This window comes from Convolutriloba macropyga, chromosome 10 (genome assembly GCF_964194025.1).
Source record: "Convolutriloba macropyga chromosome 10, txConMacr16.3, whole genome shotgun sequence".
NCBI lineage: Eukaryota > Metazoa > Xenacoelomorpha > Acoela > Convolutidae > Convolutriloba > Convolutriloba macropyga.
The window spans coordinates 12,764,184-12,776,800 of record NC_134477.1 but is presented as its reverse complement, the minus strand read 5'-3'; the positions used below and the strand labels follow the sequence as shown (position 1 = coordinate 12,776,800).

General features: G+C 36.2%; 2 protein-coding genes across 2 annotated transcripts; both read left to right on the top strand.

Annotated features, from left to right (window-relative positions):
* Positions 1-655: 655 nt before the first annotated feature.
* Positions 656-1,333, top strand: LOC142347924 (uncharacterized). Its single transcript, XM_075399089.1, has one exon. The coding sequence runs from the start codon at positions 656-658 to the stop codon at positions 1,331-1,333; it is 678 nt and encodes a 225-aa protein (XP_075255204.1).
* A 4,224-nt stretch (positions 1,334-5,557) lies between these two features.
* On the top strand, positions 5,558-12,613 carry LOC142348605 (myosin-2 essential light chain-like). Its single transcript, XM_075400005.1, has 2 exons — positions 5,558-5,805; positions 11,514-12,613. The coding sequence occupies exons 1-2, from the start codon at positions 5,571-5,573 to the stop codon at positions 11,726-11,728; spliced, it is 450 nt and encodes a 149-aa protein (XP_075256120.1). The 5' UTR covers positions 5,558-5,570; the 3' UTR covers positions 11,729-12,613.
* Positions 12,614-12,617: the final 4 nt, after the last annotated feature.

Genomic DNA, 12,617 nt, shown 5'->3' with positions numbered 1-12,617 from the left:
TGCAAATCTTAAGTACTCGTCCAGGTTATCACGATTAGTTCAAAAAATGTCATGCACGTAGCTTTTGAACATTTTTTTCTCTCAACTTTTGCCCCTCGTTGTTGATTGCAGCAGTAGTTACAGATCCAAACAACGTCCTTCATATTGGCATATTCTGTTATTTTTTGGCATTTTGCATAAAACCAGTTTTTGCATAACGCACATTCTACTGCTTTTCCTCGGAAAGTCACTCTCCGGTTGCAGTCTTTACCATTCCTGTTTTGATCCCATTTTGAGAGATTTCGCTGGCTCTGTTTTTTGCATTTTGAATATCTTTATGGCTGTACGGAAATTATCTAAAGTATCTAAAAATTAAGGAACGGTTGTCGAGGAGGTGAAACTGCTACGATAGTAAAAATAACGGTTGTGACTTGTTGCTTACGATGTGCTTTTGACCGTTTATTAGCTTTATCTTCCTTCCTTATTCCTGTTGATTTATTTTTGCTTCTGAGGCTGACTATAAATTTTTGTACATATACATAATTGACTGGCCTGCTCCGAGTTGTCCGACTACCCATTTAGAGGAGGGTCTTTCATTTACGTTTTTTAAAACAGAACTATTTAGTTTGTCTGTTCCACTGGCAGATTACGTGTTCAGGTTGTATTCAGGTTTAATATGTCACGTGTTAGACAGAAAGTGTATCCGTTTGCTCATCGAATTGTTGACAAAGTCATAATTGATAATGCATATCCTGGCACTGCGTGTGGAAGGCTCTTGGAAGTTACCAACAGAGTGTTAAATCTCGGAGAAAACGCTCTCGTCGGTAAAAGCTGGCAAGATATTAGGAGTATCTTACTATGGTGTGGTGGTCTCAAAGAAATAGCCAGCACCGGTCATGCATTTATGGACGATAATCACTGTGATTTGACGACAATGCTTGGAAATGTACAAAAGAACTCAAACGAAAGCGGTGAAATTCCCCAAATTTCGAAGCAAAACTTTTTAGGAGATCATATTAAGAGGTCAAGTGTAGCTGATCTCGGTGAAGGCGGATCCTGGTCGACCTGCACAAATGGTTGCAACCAAATACCACCACATGATGTGGCTCACGTTCAATTCAAGTCAAGAATTGCTTTTAAGTTGGTTTGGTGTCCGCCAAAGTTTGAAAAATTTGTTCTCGTTGACGATGAAGGCAAACTCCTAAAAGTTGGAAAACCTCTTCCGGTGGAAATTCAATCGGTCAACAGTTTAACTTCTAATTTACCTGACATGCTTTACCGGAGATCAAATTATGAGCTGACTAGAGGCGGTAAATATGCTACAGCAGCGGAGAGGGAGGGGGCAGCTGGCTAGATATATCACATTAATTCAATTCACCTAGATTTTTGATCATTTATTTAAGTTTCCCTGCAACTAAGATTTAAACGTCTGCGTTTGACTTGACATCGTGAATTTCAAATGCATGTTTTAATAGGTTATCATGGCATTTAACTATTTTAAATAAACATACCTTTTTACGTCAGTGCATTTAATTGTTTCTGGTAACCTTGAAGCACAGAGACTGACATGCAGGGACATTAATCACTGTGTCCAATTATTTCAATTAGTTGAAATAAGTAATTAATTTAGCAACAGCCATCAAATGCATTTAATTGGAAGATAAATTTTTGTTTGAAATGGGAAATGGAGTCTCTTTTTCATAAAGGTTTGATCGTTTTCCATCTATCATACATTAAATAAAGTCTACCGAGAAATAGCTATGGTCAGCTATTTTTTTGCCTTTTCTGTTAAACAATTGAATTTAATTTGTTTAGTTGGGCTATTTTCCATTGCAGCAGTTTTTGATTTTCATAGTTTTTTAAAAATAATTTTAAATCTAGAGCAGCAAGAAATTTGCTACGTTCTTGATGCTGCCGTTTTTATTGTTGATTGCCCACGGATTCAAAATGGACGAAAAAGGTGAAACGTACTTTCTCCTCTTAAAGGGTGACAAAGTTTATGAGGTTGCTCGCCAATAATTGGGTAAGTTGCTCCCTAATAATTGAGATAACAACATATAAATGTCATTCAGTATTAACGGGCAATAACATCCATATTCACTTTCCAAACCCACGGGTAATTCTCATGGCAGCCAAGCCTAACATTGCACAAATTGAAACAATATGAACATGAACAAGAGGATTGGAAACCATCGACAGGCTTGCAGTTTCGGAGCTATCTCCAAGTACAGCTGCATGTTTACAAGTTCTCCAAAAAATCTGAAACTCTAATGGCTGCTGCTAGCCCGAAATCAGACCTCCTCGCCGCACCTGAAAGTAGACTGGGTTGCAGAGGTGCAGTAATAATAATACTGTCCATGGCTGCAGGCTTACCTGCATTAACAGGCTAAAATATCGAGAATTTGGCTGTTGCGCAGGTCAAGAGTTGGTTCTCCAAGAACGTCTAACTCTCTTCGGCTCGTATGTTGACGCCTTTTCAAAATTTCAACGCTGCTCGATATTTATTTGGCAAAAGATGTATACCTAACTTACTACCGAAGGCCAGCTATTAACGGCTTTATTGTTACGTGAAAACAAGTCTCCGTGGTCACAAAGTGTGTTTTAAGAGAATAGTTCATAATTTTTATGGCTTCCATAAAGAGTTTTGGTAAACTTGAATTGAATTCTTCTCTTGATCACGTTTGTCTTTTTGCAGTCTCATGACTGGGTATCAATAATAAAAGATCAAGTTGGCTCCCGTATAGGTATAAGAGCCCTATATAATGCTTCAGTTGATACATACCTATTGTCTATTAAATGCTTTAATACATTTGTTCTAAGAAAATCTTTTTCACTTCTGCACTTATTTTTAAACTGTCTCATTTTCTTGCATTGAAGAAAAGCTGCATTTTTTTCGAGAAGTTTAATTTTTCTAGCATCTTTTTTAACCAATGGTTTTATGGCTTCGATACCGAGTTTTTTTACAAAATGCGAATTTTGGACGTTCATACATTTTTGAAGTTGTTGCCTTTTCAGGTCATCAACCTAAAAACTCCCACTGGTTTTGAAAGAAAACGCAATTGAACATAAGACTAATTTTATCGATTAGCCTAAATTAATTTTTGATTTCTGCCTGTATTTTTTCTTGTTTTTGTGGTCTCATAAGATAGACTGGATGATGACAGATCTCATTGCCTTCCTCTGAAGACGTAAATGATTTAATTCAGAGATTTCAGATATCTAATGACAAAGTGACATCGAAATAAATGGATAATTGGTCTTTGAAAGAATTTGATTGTGTTTTTAAGCTCTGCCACTTTTTATTCTGCTTTTTGACAACTGGTATCTTATTATCATTACTGACTTGTCCGATCCAATTTTCGGCGAATCAAACGATAAACAATTTATTGTTTTTATGTTGCAGCTGATGGTTTTATGGCTTTGACTTTTTTCATAAAAGTTTTTTGATTTGTCTTTACTGGCCATTACTTGTGTGTTTTTTGTTTTTTTTTGCAAACTTTACCTATATAATAAAGGTTTATTGATGTTCAAATGTAACCAAATTGACCTTCCATCACTTTCAGTTGATTGCCTTGTGGATTTTTTTGAGTTCTGCCTGTATTCGGTATTAATTTGTAGTCTTAAGATATGTGTTCACTAATGAGTGGTGCAACTGGATTTCAATGAAGTTTCAAGGTATTCTATATAGTTTAATTTAGTTGCAAATCTTTGTACGTTTTTCCTTAAGAATTATATAAAAAAATATAATGTTTTTTTTATATTTGTAATTATTATCTGTCTTTGGAATTTTCATTTTGTAGCTTGGTCTCAGTAATCTAAGGCGGCCTCATCTTTCTAGAGAAGAAAATCTATTCCGCACAGCAGTTGTTTTTTATGGTTTTTTGACTCTGATAATTCAAATTTTCACAAAAGTTAAAGTTTTGATTTCTGTATATTTGACCATTTTTTGTTTTTTTGTTTTTTGGTTTTCTGTGTATATTACAACATAATGGCGTTGCTCATGGGTTTTAGGATAGAAGCATTTAAAGATAAGTAGTGGTTTCATTGAATAGCGTATGGTGTTAAGGGCTTCGACACCTTTTTCATGCAAAGTTAAACCGAATTTTCGAGTTCTGGATGTTTTTGTCATTTTTTAGACCTAATATATGCCGGATAATGACAGGTCTCAATGGCTTCCTATGGAGTTTTAAAAGAATTTATTGTTAGGTAGTGTTTCTTATTTTGAAGTTAATTGTCTCCATATAAACGTATTGTCAATTTTTGCCCTTTGTTGACTTGTTACTTAGTTATTATGGACCGGTGAAATGTTTTTGAAGTCTTACGCGTTTTTTCTTTTGATGATATGTACAAGTTTATCTTATGCTATTTAGAGTTTTATCTGGTTTCATCTGATGCAAATTTAACTTAATTGAGTTTTAGTAAAAATCAGATATTGATTTTTGATAGTAAATAACGTTGGATTTTGTTAATTGATTTTGTTGATCTTGTCTCCTAGTCTCAACAATGGCGGTTCTGATGGCTCTTCTACGCTATTATTTAATTCATTGTCTCACTGATGTCTGTTCGCAGTAGATCCGATGGAGTTGCATAAGAATCTATCTGATGGTTGTTGTCTTTGCACCTTCTTATTCTTGTTTTACCCAGTCTCTTTAAAGACAGTTTCGATCTGCTTTGAATTGAAGAACAAGTTAATTTGTTAGTTTTTGTCTGATGATATTGTGACTGTTTGATTTTTTTTAAAAATAGACTTTGAAATTGACCGTAAGTAATGATTTTGAAATTGACCGTTACATCAATTGTTTTACTTGTTAACCAATGAATTTCGAACAGTATTTATTTTTCTTTAGTTCTTCTTAAGTTTTTCTTTTTCATCATTTGATAGACCTTTAAGTCAAAAATATAGACGAGCGGGTAGAATCATTGGGCAAGCGCACATTATCGAGCCTCCTTGTTTCGAACTATAATTGGAGTTAGTTGTGTCTTCATTTGCGCGACACAAGTTTTGTCGCACATGAGTACCCTCACTTTTTTACTGACGTTCTCACTCTCAAAATGTTTTTTTTTAGCTAGCTTTGGTTGCAACAGTCAAGGTTAATGGGTTGAAGCAGAGCAAAATTTTTGACGGGCTTTTTGCTGCAATTTGTTCACGCTTGATTTTGCCTCTAAGTTGCTTCGAATAGTTGCTATTGTCTTGCACGCTCCATGTTCTCAAAAACCATTGCCCGCACTCTTATCATGAAACTAAGAAATTCATTCAATGTGTTGAGTTCTAAATGGGAAATATAAAAACATGATAAAATTTTTCGCAAGCTCATTTTCGAAAAAAAATACGATTTTTTATTTTAGTTCTGCTTCGAGGAGAGTCATTTCCAGTCAACAAAGTTTTTCTAATGATAATAAAATTGAAAAAGCATACACTTTGACTTTTGATCAAATACAGGGTTTATGTTCATTTTTGGGATGTGATGAAATGTTTACATTTAATGGAACACTCCGTGCGAACGCACAATACAGACTCTCCTTTTCATCTGTTTTGAAAAAGTATCGATTAAATTCCTCTTTTAATTTTTTCAGATAAATCTTTGTACAAGATGCCAGCTGCTTTGGGTGATGATCAAATGGCTGAGTTCCGTGATTCGTTCCACCTGTTTGACAGAATGGGAGACGGGCGAATTGAGGCCAAGAGTGTTGGGGCCCTCGCGAGATCACTCGGCCTGAACCCAACAGAGTATGACGTAGATCGAGTGTCAGGGTTCAAGCAGGACCCTACAAGGAGGCTGACATTTGAGCAGTTTATCCCTATGTACTTGTCATTGAAGGATAAAGGTTAGAATTGTAATGTAACGCTTACGTATTGTTTGATTTATCACGAGGTTAAGTTATCAAAATTTTCGTGTTACAAATTTGTTTAAAGAACAAGCATCTAGTGTTATCTAGAGTTTTTCAACTAGAGTTCTGACTTAACCATTTACTTAATAACAATTTGAATAAGAATTTGAACTGTATTGGGGCACTGTCTTTTTACGACTCCGAGAGAGTATTGGTAGAGCCTTTTTTTAATAGCCGCACAGCGATAGCTAGGGCTATTATTGGCCTTCTCTTGGTTTTTTATTACAATTCAAAGAATTTGAATTGTATTGGGGCGCTGTCTTTTTTTAAGATCTGTTCACACATTTTCATGATTTTTGAAGTCAAATTGGAGTAGTGATTTCGGTCACGCCGAAACAGGAAGTGGAGCGAAAAAGCGAGTGGTTTTGCGGCGTGAATTTTTTTCGCTCTAAATTTAAAGTAGAGTGAGAAAACGGTGTTTGAACAAAAATTCGCTTTCTCGCTAGTGGTTTTTTGTTCACATGCGGCAATTTCACTTTGATTTTTACGGTTTTTTCGATTTTTTGGATCGGATTTTTTCTAAATGGTTTTTCTAATCCATTCATAGTCCGTTCTAGGTCTAGTTCTCTGTTTAGTCAATGAAAATTCTTTGAATTGTACGTCAGGACTTGTCCTGCTATGTTTTTTATTTCGTCGTCAAGATTTTTGTTACGACCATATGACGTCACAGCCACTATTTGTTCATTCGTTCATGCAATTTCAACTGAATTGCATGCGTGACGTCATTTTTCGCTCTAAGTGGAACGAGTTTTTTTGTTTATTCGCATGATTAATTTTTTGGTCACACTTGACTTACCTCACTCTCAAAAATGACTTCCTCACTTTGAAATTGACTTTTATTTACTTTAATTCAAAGAGATAAGGTCAAATGGGTGTGTGTCACTCTGAATGAAGGTTATTTGAGATCAGCTACTAGAGGCAGCATTAACTTATACAGATTTTTTAAATCAAAGTATAACAGATCAGCCTTCAATGAAAAGACGAATTTTTTTGGTCTGTCTTACTGATTTTTGAGACTGAAAATCTACGATCTATTGCGGCTATTTTCTGGCAATCTGCCAGCTATGTTAATCGATTTTTTAAAAACAGGATGTAGAAGTTAATGCCGCCCGTGAAAACTAAGTGTTCAGGCAAAACGGAAGAAAAGTAGGCGTGAAAAGTAAGAATTTTGCTAAGCGAGAGAAATTTATGACCGTGTGCGGCTTTTTCGAAGCAGTTTTTTAGTTTTAACTGTACTTTACCGGGTAAAGTGGTTTTTCTAAACCATATCAAAGTAAATGTAAACTTTGGAGAGTTTTTAATCGTATCAATTATATATTAAAGTTTTATATGCAATCTTGAGCCATTTTTGTGATTTCGCGTTTTTAGTGAGTGGGGTAGTTTTGTAGAGGGATTATTATGTTTTTATGTTGTTATTCGTTGCCTTTTGATTTGATAAATATCAATTTAAGTTTGTGCCTAATTTTTATGCCTAATTCTTCCGGTTTTCGCCTTTCAGGTTATTTATTCCATGTTTAATCGTTTAATGAAGGTTGATGCTAGTTTTTTTGTTACTAAATGAAATTAATTAAATTTTTGATTGCACATGTTTTCATAGTTTTTTTATATCAATTCTGCAGTTTTTTGAAGTATTTCACTTCTTGCTTATCTTTTATGTAATTTCCAGTGCATCTTGGTGCCGTGTAGTTCTCAATGAATAACCAGGAACTGTTTTTAGGTTGTGTTGGAAACAGTTATTGAGACTTCGCAATTTTAGGAAACTTCAAAAATTTAAAGGTTTTTATAGATTCTCTCCTTTAAATCTCCTTTTGGTCGCTGTTTCTCTTTTTGGAGATGTATTGTTGGTTATGTTTTCCCACCATTGAATATAAATTGACATAATTAAATCGTATTAGACAGTCTATTAGAAACAATAATTTTGGAGTTGAAATTAAAAAATTTTTTAATTTTATTCTTCCTTGATAATTTGAAACCTCCGGTTTTTGTTTCAAATTGAATTTTAATATGAAAGTGTTCGTTTTTTCAGTTACTTATTGGCTTATATGTAAGTTGCTTCTGGTGTAAGTCGAACTTGAAGCGGTTCCGGAGTTTTTTTCCTGGGATCTACTATGTTTTGCCCCCCACCCAGTTTTTTTTACCCACCCAGTTACAATTTATTTGTTATATAGCAGGGGACTATGTACACAAACACGCGGGCGCCTAAGAGGAGAAAAAGATATAAGCGCATTAGGCTGGGAGGGGAAAAATAGAATATATTCTGTTTTTTGCAGAAAGCAATTTTGTTTATGATTTGATTTTTGAACTTTCTATTCGAGCATTAACCTCCGTTCTGGATTATTGACTTCTGTTTTCGAACATTGGACTTTAACGGTGGCTTAGTTTGTAATATATTGCAATTGGGACCTAAATGTAATATTCAAGGTGAAGAGGTTAATTAAGAATTTGTATCCTATTTAACTGCCTCATGCGCCTCCTCCCCATTCACCCCCCTCCATGTACCCTTCCCTCACATTGCACCCCCACCCACTTACCCCCACCTCCATCAATTCCCACCAATCCCCTTTTGACTTTTTTTATTGTGGCAAGGTTAGTTTAAAGATTTTTTTGTACGACGCTTCGAGTTGTTTCTGCTATCCTACGTCTGTTTCATTTTGAGATCTGTTCTCTCTTTTTTTACGATCTTTGAAGTCAAATTGAAGTGATGATTTTGGTCACGTCGAAACAGGAAGTGGAGCGAAAAAGCAAATGGTTTGGCGGTGTCAACTATTTTTGCTCTAAATTTAAGTTAAGAATGAAGACGGTGATTCGCTTTCTCGCTAGTGGTTTTTTTCCATGCGGCAATTTTGCTCTTATTTGTTCTATTGTGTCAGTAATTCTTATCGGATTTTTTTTCTACGTGGTTTTCCCAATAAATTGATAGTCCATTGTTAATTATATTGCCGGAAGTTTATCACGCATTTTTTAAAGCTACGTCGATAAGTTTTGGAACTTATTTCTACATCTGTTTCTATATGTATTCTGCGGCACGCAAGTCTATTTCGCAGCTATTGCGGCAATCTACCGGCCATGTTATTCTGTTATCAGTAAAACAGTGACCGCGAATTTCCTAGAGCGCCGTTAATTTTGTACGGTAATACAAAACTGCTTCTTAGTTACGCTCAAATTCATGCATATTATTGATTAATGTCTTCAAAGTATGACCCGGTTAAAGTTAAGAATGCAATTCACCAAACTGTTTTGGAGATATAAGCGGCTCTTAGAGTTTGAACCACCACACTTCACCTCTCCCCCATATTTGTTCACAGTAGTATAGGGTTGATGTAGAGCTATAAAATCAGTCTATTGGATGAAAAAGCAGTGAAATCGGTCTATTTTGGTTGAAAAGCGCGACTGAGCGAAAAGAACGATGGATTTGAAGGAAAAATAAGACTGATTTAATTGCTTTATAATAAGATCAGTCTTGAACCCACCCACAGTGCGCCCCTCCCGCCGCGCTCACCTGGCCCTTTAATTAAGCTAACGCTAGTCACTAAACCGTAGCAAGCTACTGATGAAGCCAACCACTCGCCAGTCGTTTGAGAGCAATCTACCCGACGCTAGCTGGTTCTGAAAAATTATACTTACGGCACGCTCGCTCTTTCTCTTTTTGGAGATGTATTGTTGGTTATGTTTTCCCATCATTGAATTTTAATTTATTGACGGAATTAAATCTTAGAGTCTTCCTATTGTGTTTTTTTGGAATCTTTTATGTTAGCAAGTATTTTTATGCCCGGCAGTTACAAATTATTTGTTATATGACCTTGCTATGTAAAAAACACGTGCGCCTAAGGGGGCAAAAAGTTATAAGCCCACTGAGCTGCAAAACAGAATATACTCGATTTTTTGCGGAGTTTGTCTAAGACTTGAATTTTGACTTTTCTATTCGAGCTTTAACCTCCATTTTTGATTATTGCCTTTAGTTTTCGAAAATTGGACTTTAACAGTAGCTAGTGTGTAATTTATAGCATTTACGACCTACGGGTTATATTCAAGGTGAAGAGGTCAATTGGAATTTTTTTAATCCCATTTTTTTTACCTCATGCGCCCCCCATTCCCCTACCTCTATGAACCCCACCCCCACATTGACCACCCTGCTTACACTATCCTCCTTCAGGGTCTTTCCCATTATAGCCCCCCCAGCTTAGTGGTCAGATAACCTATAACCCCCCCCCCCCCCCACAATTATGGTAATTATGCCATAATGGGAGTGCTATAATTTCATTGGGGGGGGGGGGGGGGCTATAATGGGAAAGACCCCTCCAACTCCCACCAATTCCCCGCTTGAAATATTTTGATTGTGGCAAGGTTAGTTCACATGCGGCAATTTTACCCTGATTTTTACTGTTGTTTCAATTTTTATGGGTTTTCTAAATATTTTTCTCAATCCATTCATAGTCCGTTCCTAATTATATTGCTGGAAGTTTTTACACCTTTTTTAAAGCGACTTCGATAAGTTTTGCAACTTATTCCTATATCTGTTTCTATCTGTATTCTGCGGCTCGCAATTCTTATTTTTCAGCAATTCCGGCAAACTGCAGGCTATGTTTTTCTGTTATCATCAAAACAGTAAGCCCGAATTGAAGGTAGACACGCTAGGACAAGCCCGCTAGGGAAGGCCGACTTATTTTATGATGAAGCAAAGATTCTAGTATGGTAAAGTTTCAATACTCTAAACTTCTTAATTTCGGCGGTGAACTACGATGTTGAATATGTAGCAAATTGTTGCTACGCTTTTTAAAACTAAAAGCGCATACTTAGTGTAACAATACTACTGATTAATTAAAAGAATTATGCGATTTTTTGCCTGACCGATTTTTAGTCTGACACCTTTGTCCTCAAAAACGGGATAAACAGGTAATGCTCGGAGGGCATTAAGTTCTCTTAGTGCTCTAAGCCTTACTATACTCTAAGAATACAATTCACCGAAACTGTTTTGGAGACATGTTCATGCTGCGAAGGGCTGTTCATAAAGTTTGACCCCCCCCCCCCCCCACATTAGCTCACAGTAGTATAGGGTTGATGTGGGGCTGTGAACACTCACAACCCAATCATCTGCACATCGTTCCACCCTTAACCCAGAGCGCTCGACCCCCCCCCCCCCGTTCGCTCCTCCCGCAGCGCTCACCCCCACCCCTTCAATTAAGCTAAGCTAGCCTCTCTAAACCGTAGCTAGCTTCTGACGAAGGCAACCGCTCGCCAGTTGTTTGAGAGCAATTCGCCCGACGGTAGTGGGTTATGTTTTTATTTCGAAAAATTATACTCATGACACGCTTTTTTTTCAATTAGCGCAACGTAAGAGTTCTTTGTTTCGCAGACACCAAGCTTTTTGCAAACTCTCTATCCAATCCTGCTTGTGTGTGCTTAATAGGGACAGAAAAAGGCCGCGCAGACAAATCAGATTTTTCTGTTAATACGTGAACCGAATAAAAATTCAAGCCTCGGCTCAAAGTAACCCTTAATACCTTAAAATCTAACAAGCATGTAAAAATGTTTAAAATCTATAGCAAACAGATGTTATCTATGAAAAACGAACAGGCGTGCATTAGAGGTACGGGACTCCTAGTGATACAGCAAGTATTGTGACCCACTTTTAACCCCTTTTATAGGCGTCTCCAGCACAGCCAACGACTTCCACGAGGGCTTCAAAGTTTTCGACAAGGATGGAAATGGGCGGATTTCCAGCATAGAGCTCAAACACATCCTGACTAAACTGGGAGAACGTCTCTCAGAAGACGAGGCAGATACTATTCTCAACTCTCTCGAGGATTCAGACGGCATGGTCAAGTTTGACGATATGATCAAAACTATCATGGGTTCTTAATTACTACTTGCGATTATATCTGTGAGGTTTATGCTTTTTCATTTTACCTAGTATTTTTCGGTTTCGGATTATAAGTTAAAAAGTTCAAGTGCAATCATGTCCTTTTTTCTGCTGATTCATAAATAATGCTTAATACAAAACGTACAAAAAACGTTTGAAGGAGTTTGGGATTACATTAATAGTAAAGAGAATTATATGCAGATTTTTTCTTACAAACCCAGCGACTTCTTGATAAGAGTATCATACATAGGAACCTATAATTATTGGAGGAGTCGGGGAAAGAATATCAATTAATGTGTCTCTTCATGTTTTGAGATCAAAATACAATTGGTATGATTATTAAGATCTTCGGTAATTTTTTTTCTTCGGAAAATGCTGTTCTATTAGTTAGTAACATCATTAGCATTCATTTTAGTTTTTGAGCAGAACACAAGTGCTATTTATTAAAATGATCTTCGCCGTGCTTTGATATTTTTACATTAGATGCAATTTGTCTGTGATCACAATTTTGTTCCTAATTATTCAATCAAGTTAAGGACGCAACCTACGTGATATTGCCTAATCTTTTAACTCTAAAATCAAACATTTTCCTGAATCTGAAAGTTGCAGTATTTTGATGTTAAACTAAATTGAGCAGGGAGCTAATACAATGTTTTCGAAGCTTGCAATTAAATATAATATACTTAATTTGAGGAAAGTCGTAAACGTCAAGGTGCAATAATGACTGATATTCTAAGGTCACTAATTAATAATGAATTTGTCTTGAGAGTACTATCACTAACTTTTGTACATTTAATTTAGATTAAAATTGTCGGATCTTTTCCGCTTGTGCCCCCACCCCCAGATTAGTGGGTGCATATTTGAAACCCCCAGACGTGCCTATATATAA

Excerpts from the sequence above, each read along its gene's own strand:
- LOC142347924 (XM_075399089.1), top strand. The coding sequence starts at position 656 with ATGTCACGTGTTAGACAGAAAGTGTATCCGTTTGCTCATCGAATTGTT.
- LOC142348605 (XM_075400005.1), top strand. The coding sequence starts at position 5,571 with ATGCCAGCTGCTTTGGGTGATGATCAAATGGCTGAGTTCCGTGATTCG. Across the intron at positions 5,806-11,513 it reads CTTGTCATTGAAGGATAAAG|GCGTCTCCAGCACAGCCAAC; the intron begins GTTAGAATTGTA and ends CCCCTTTTATAG.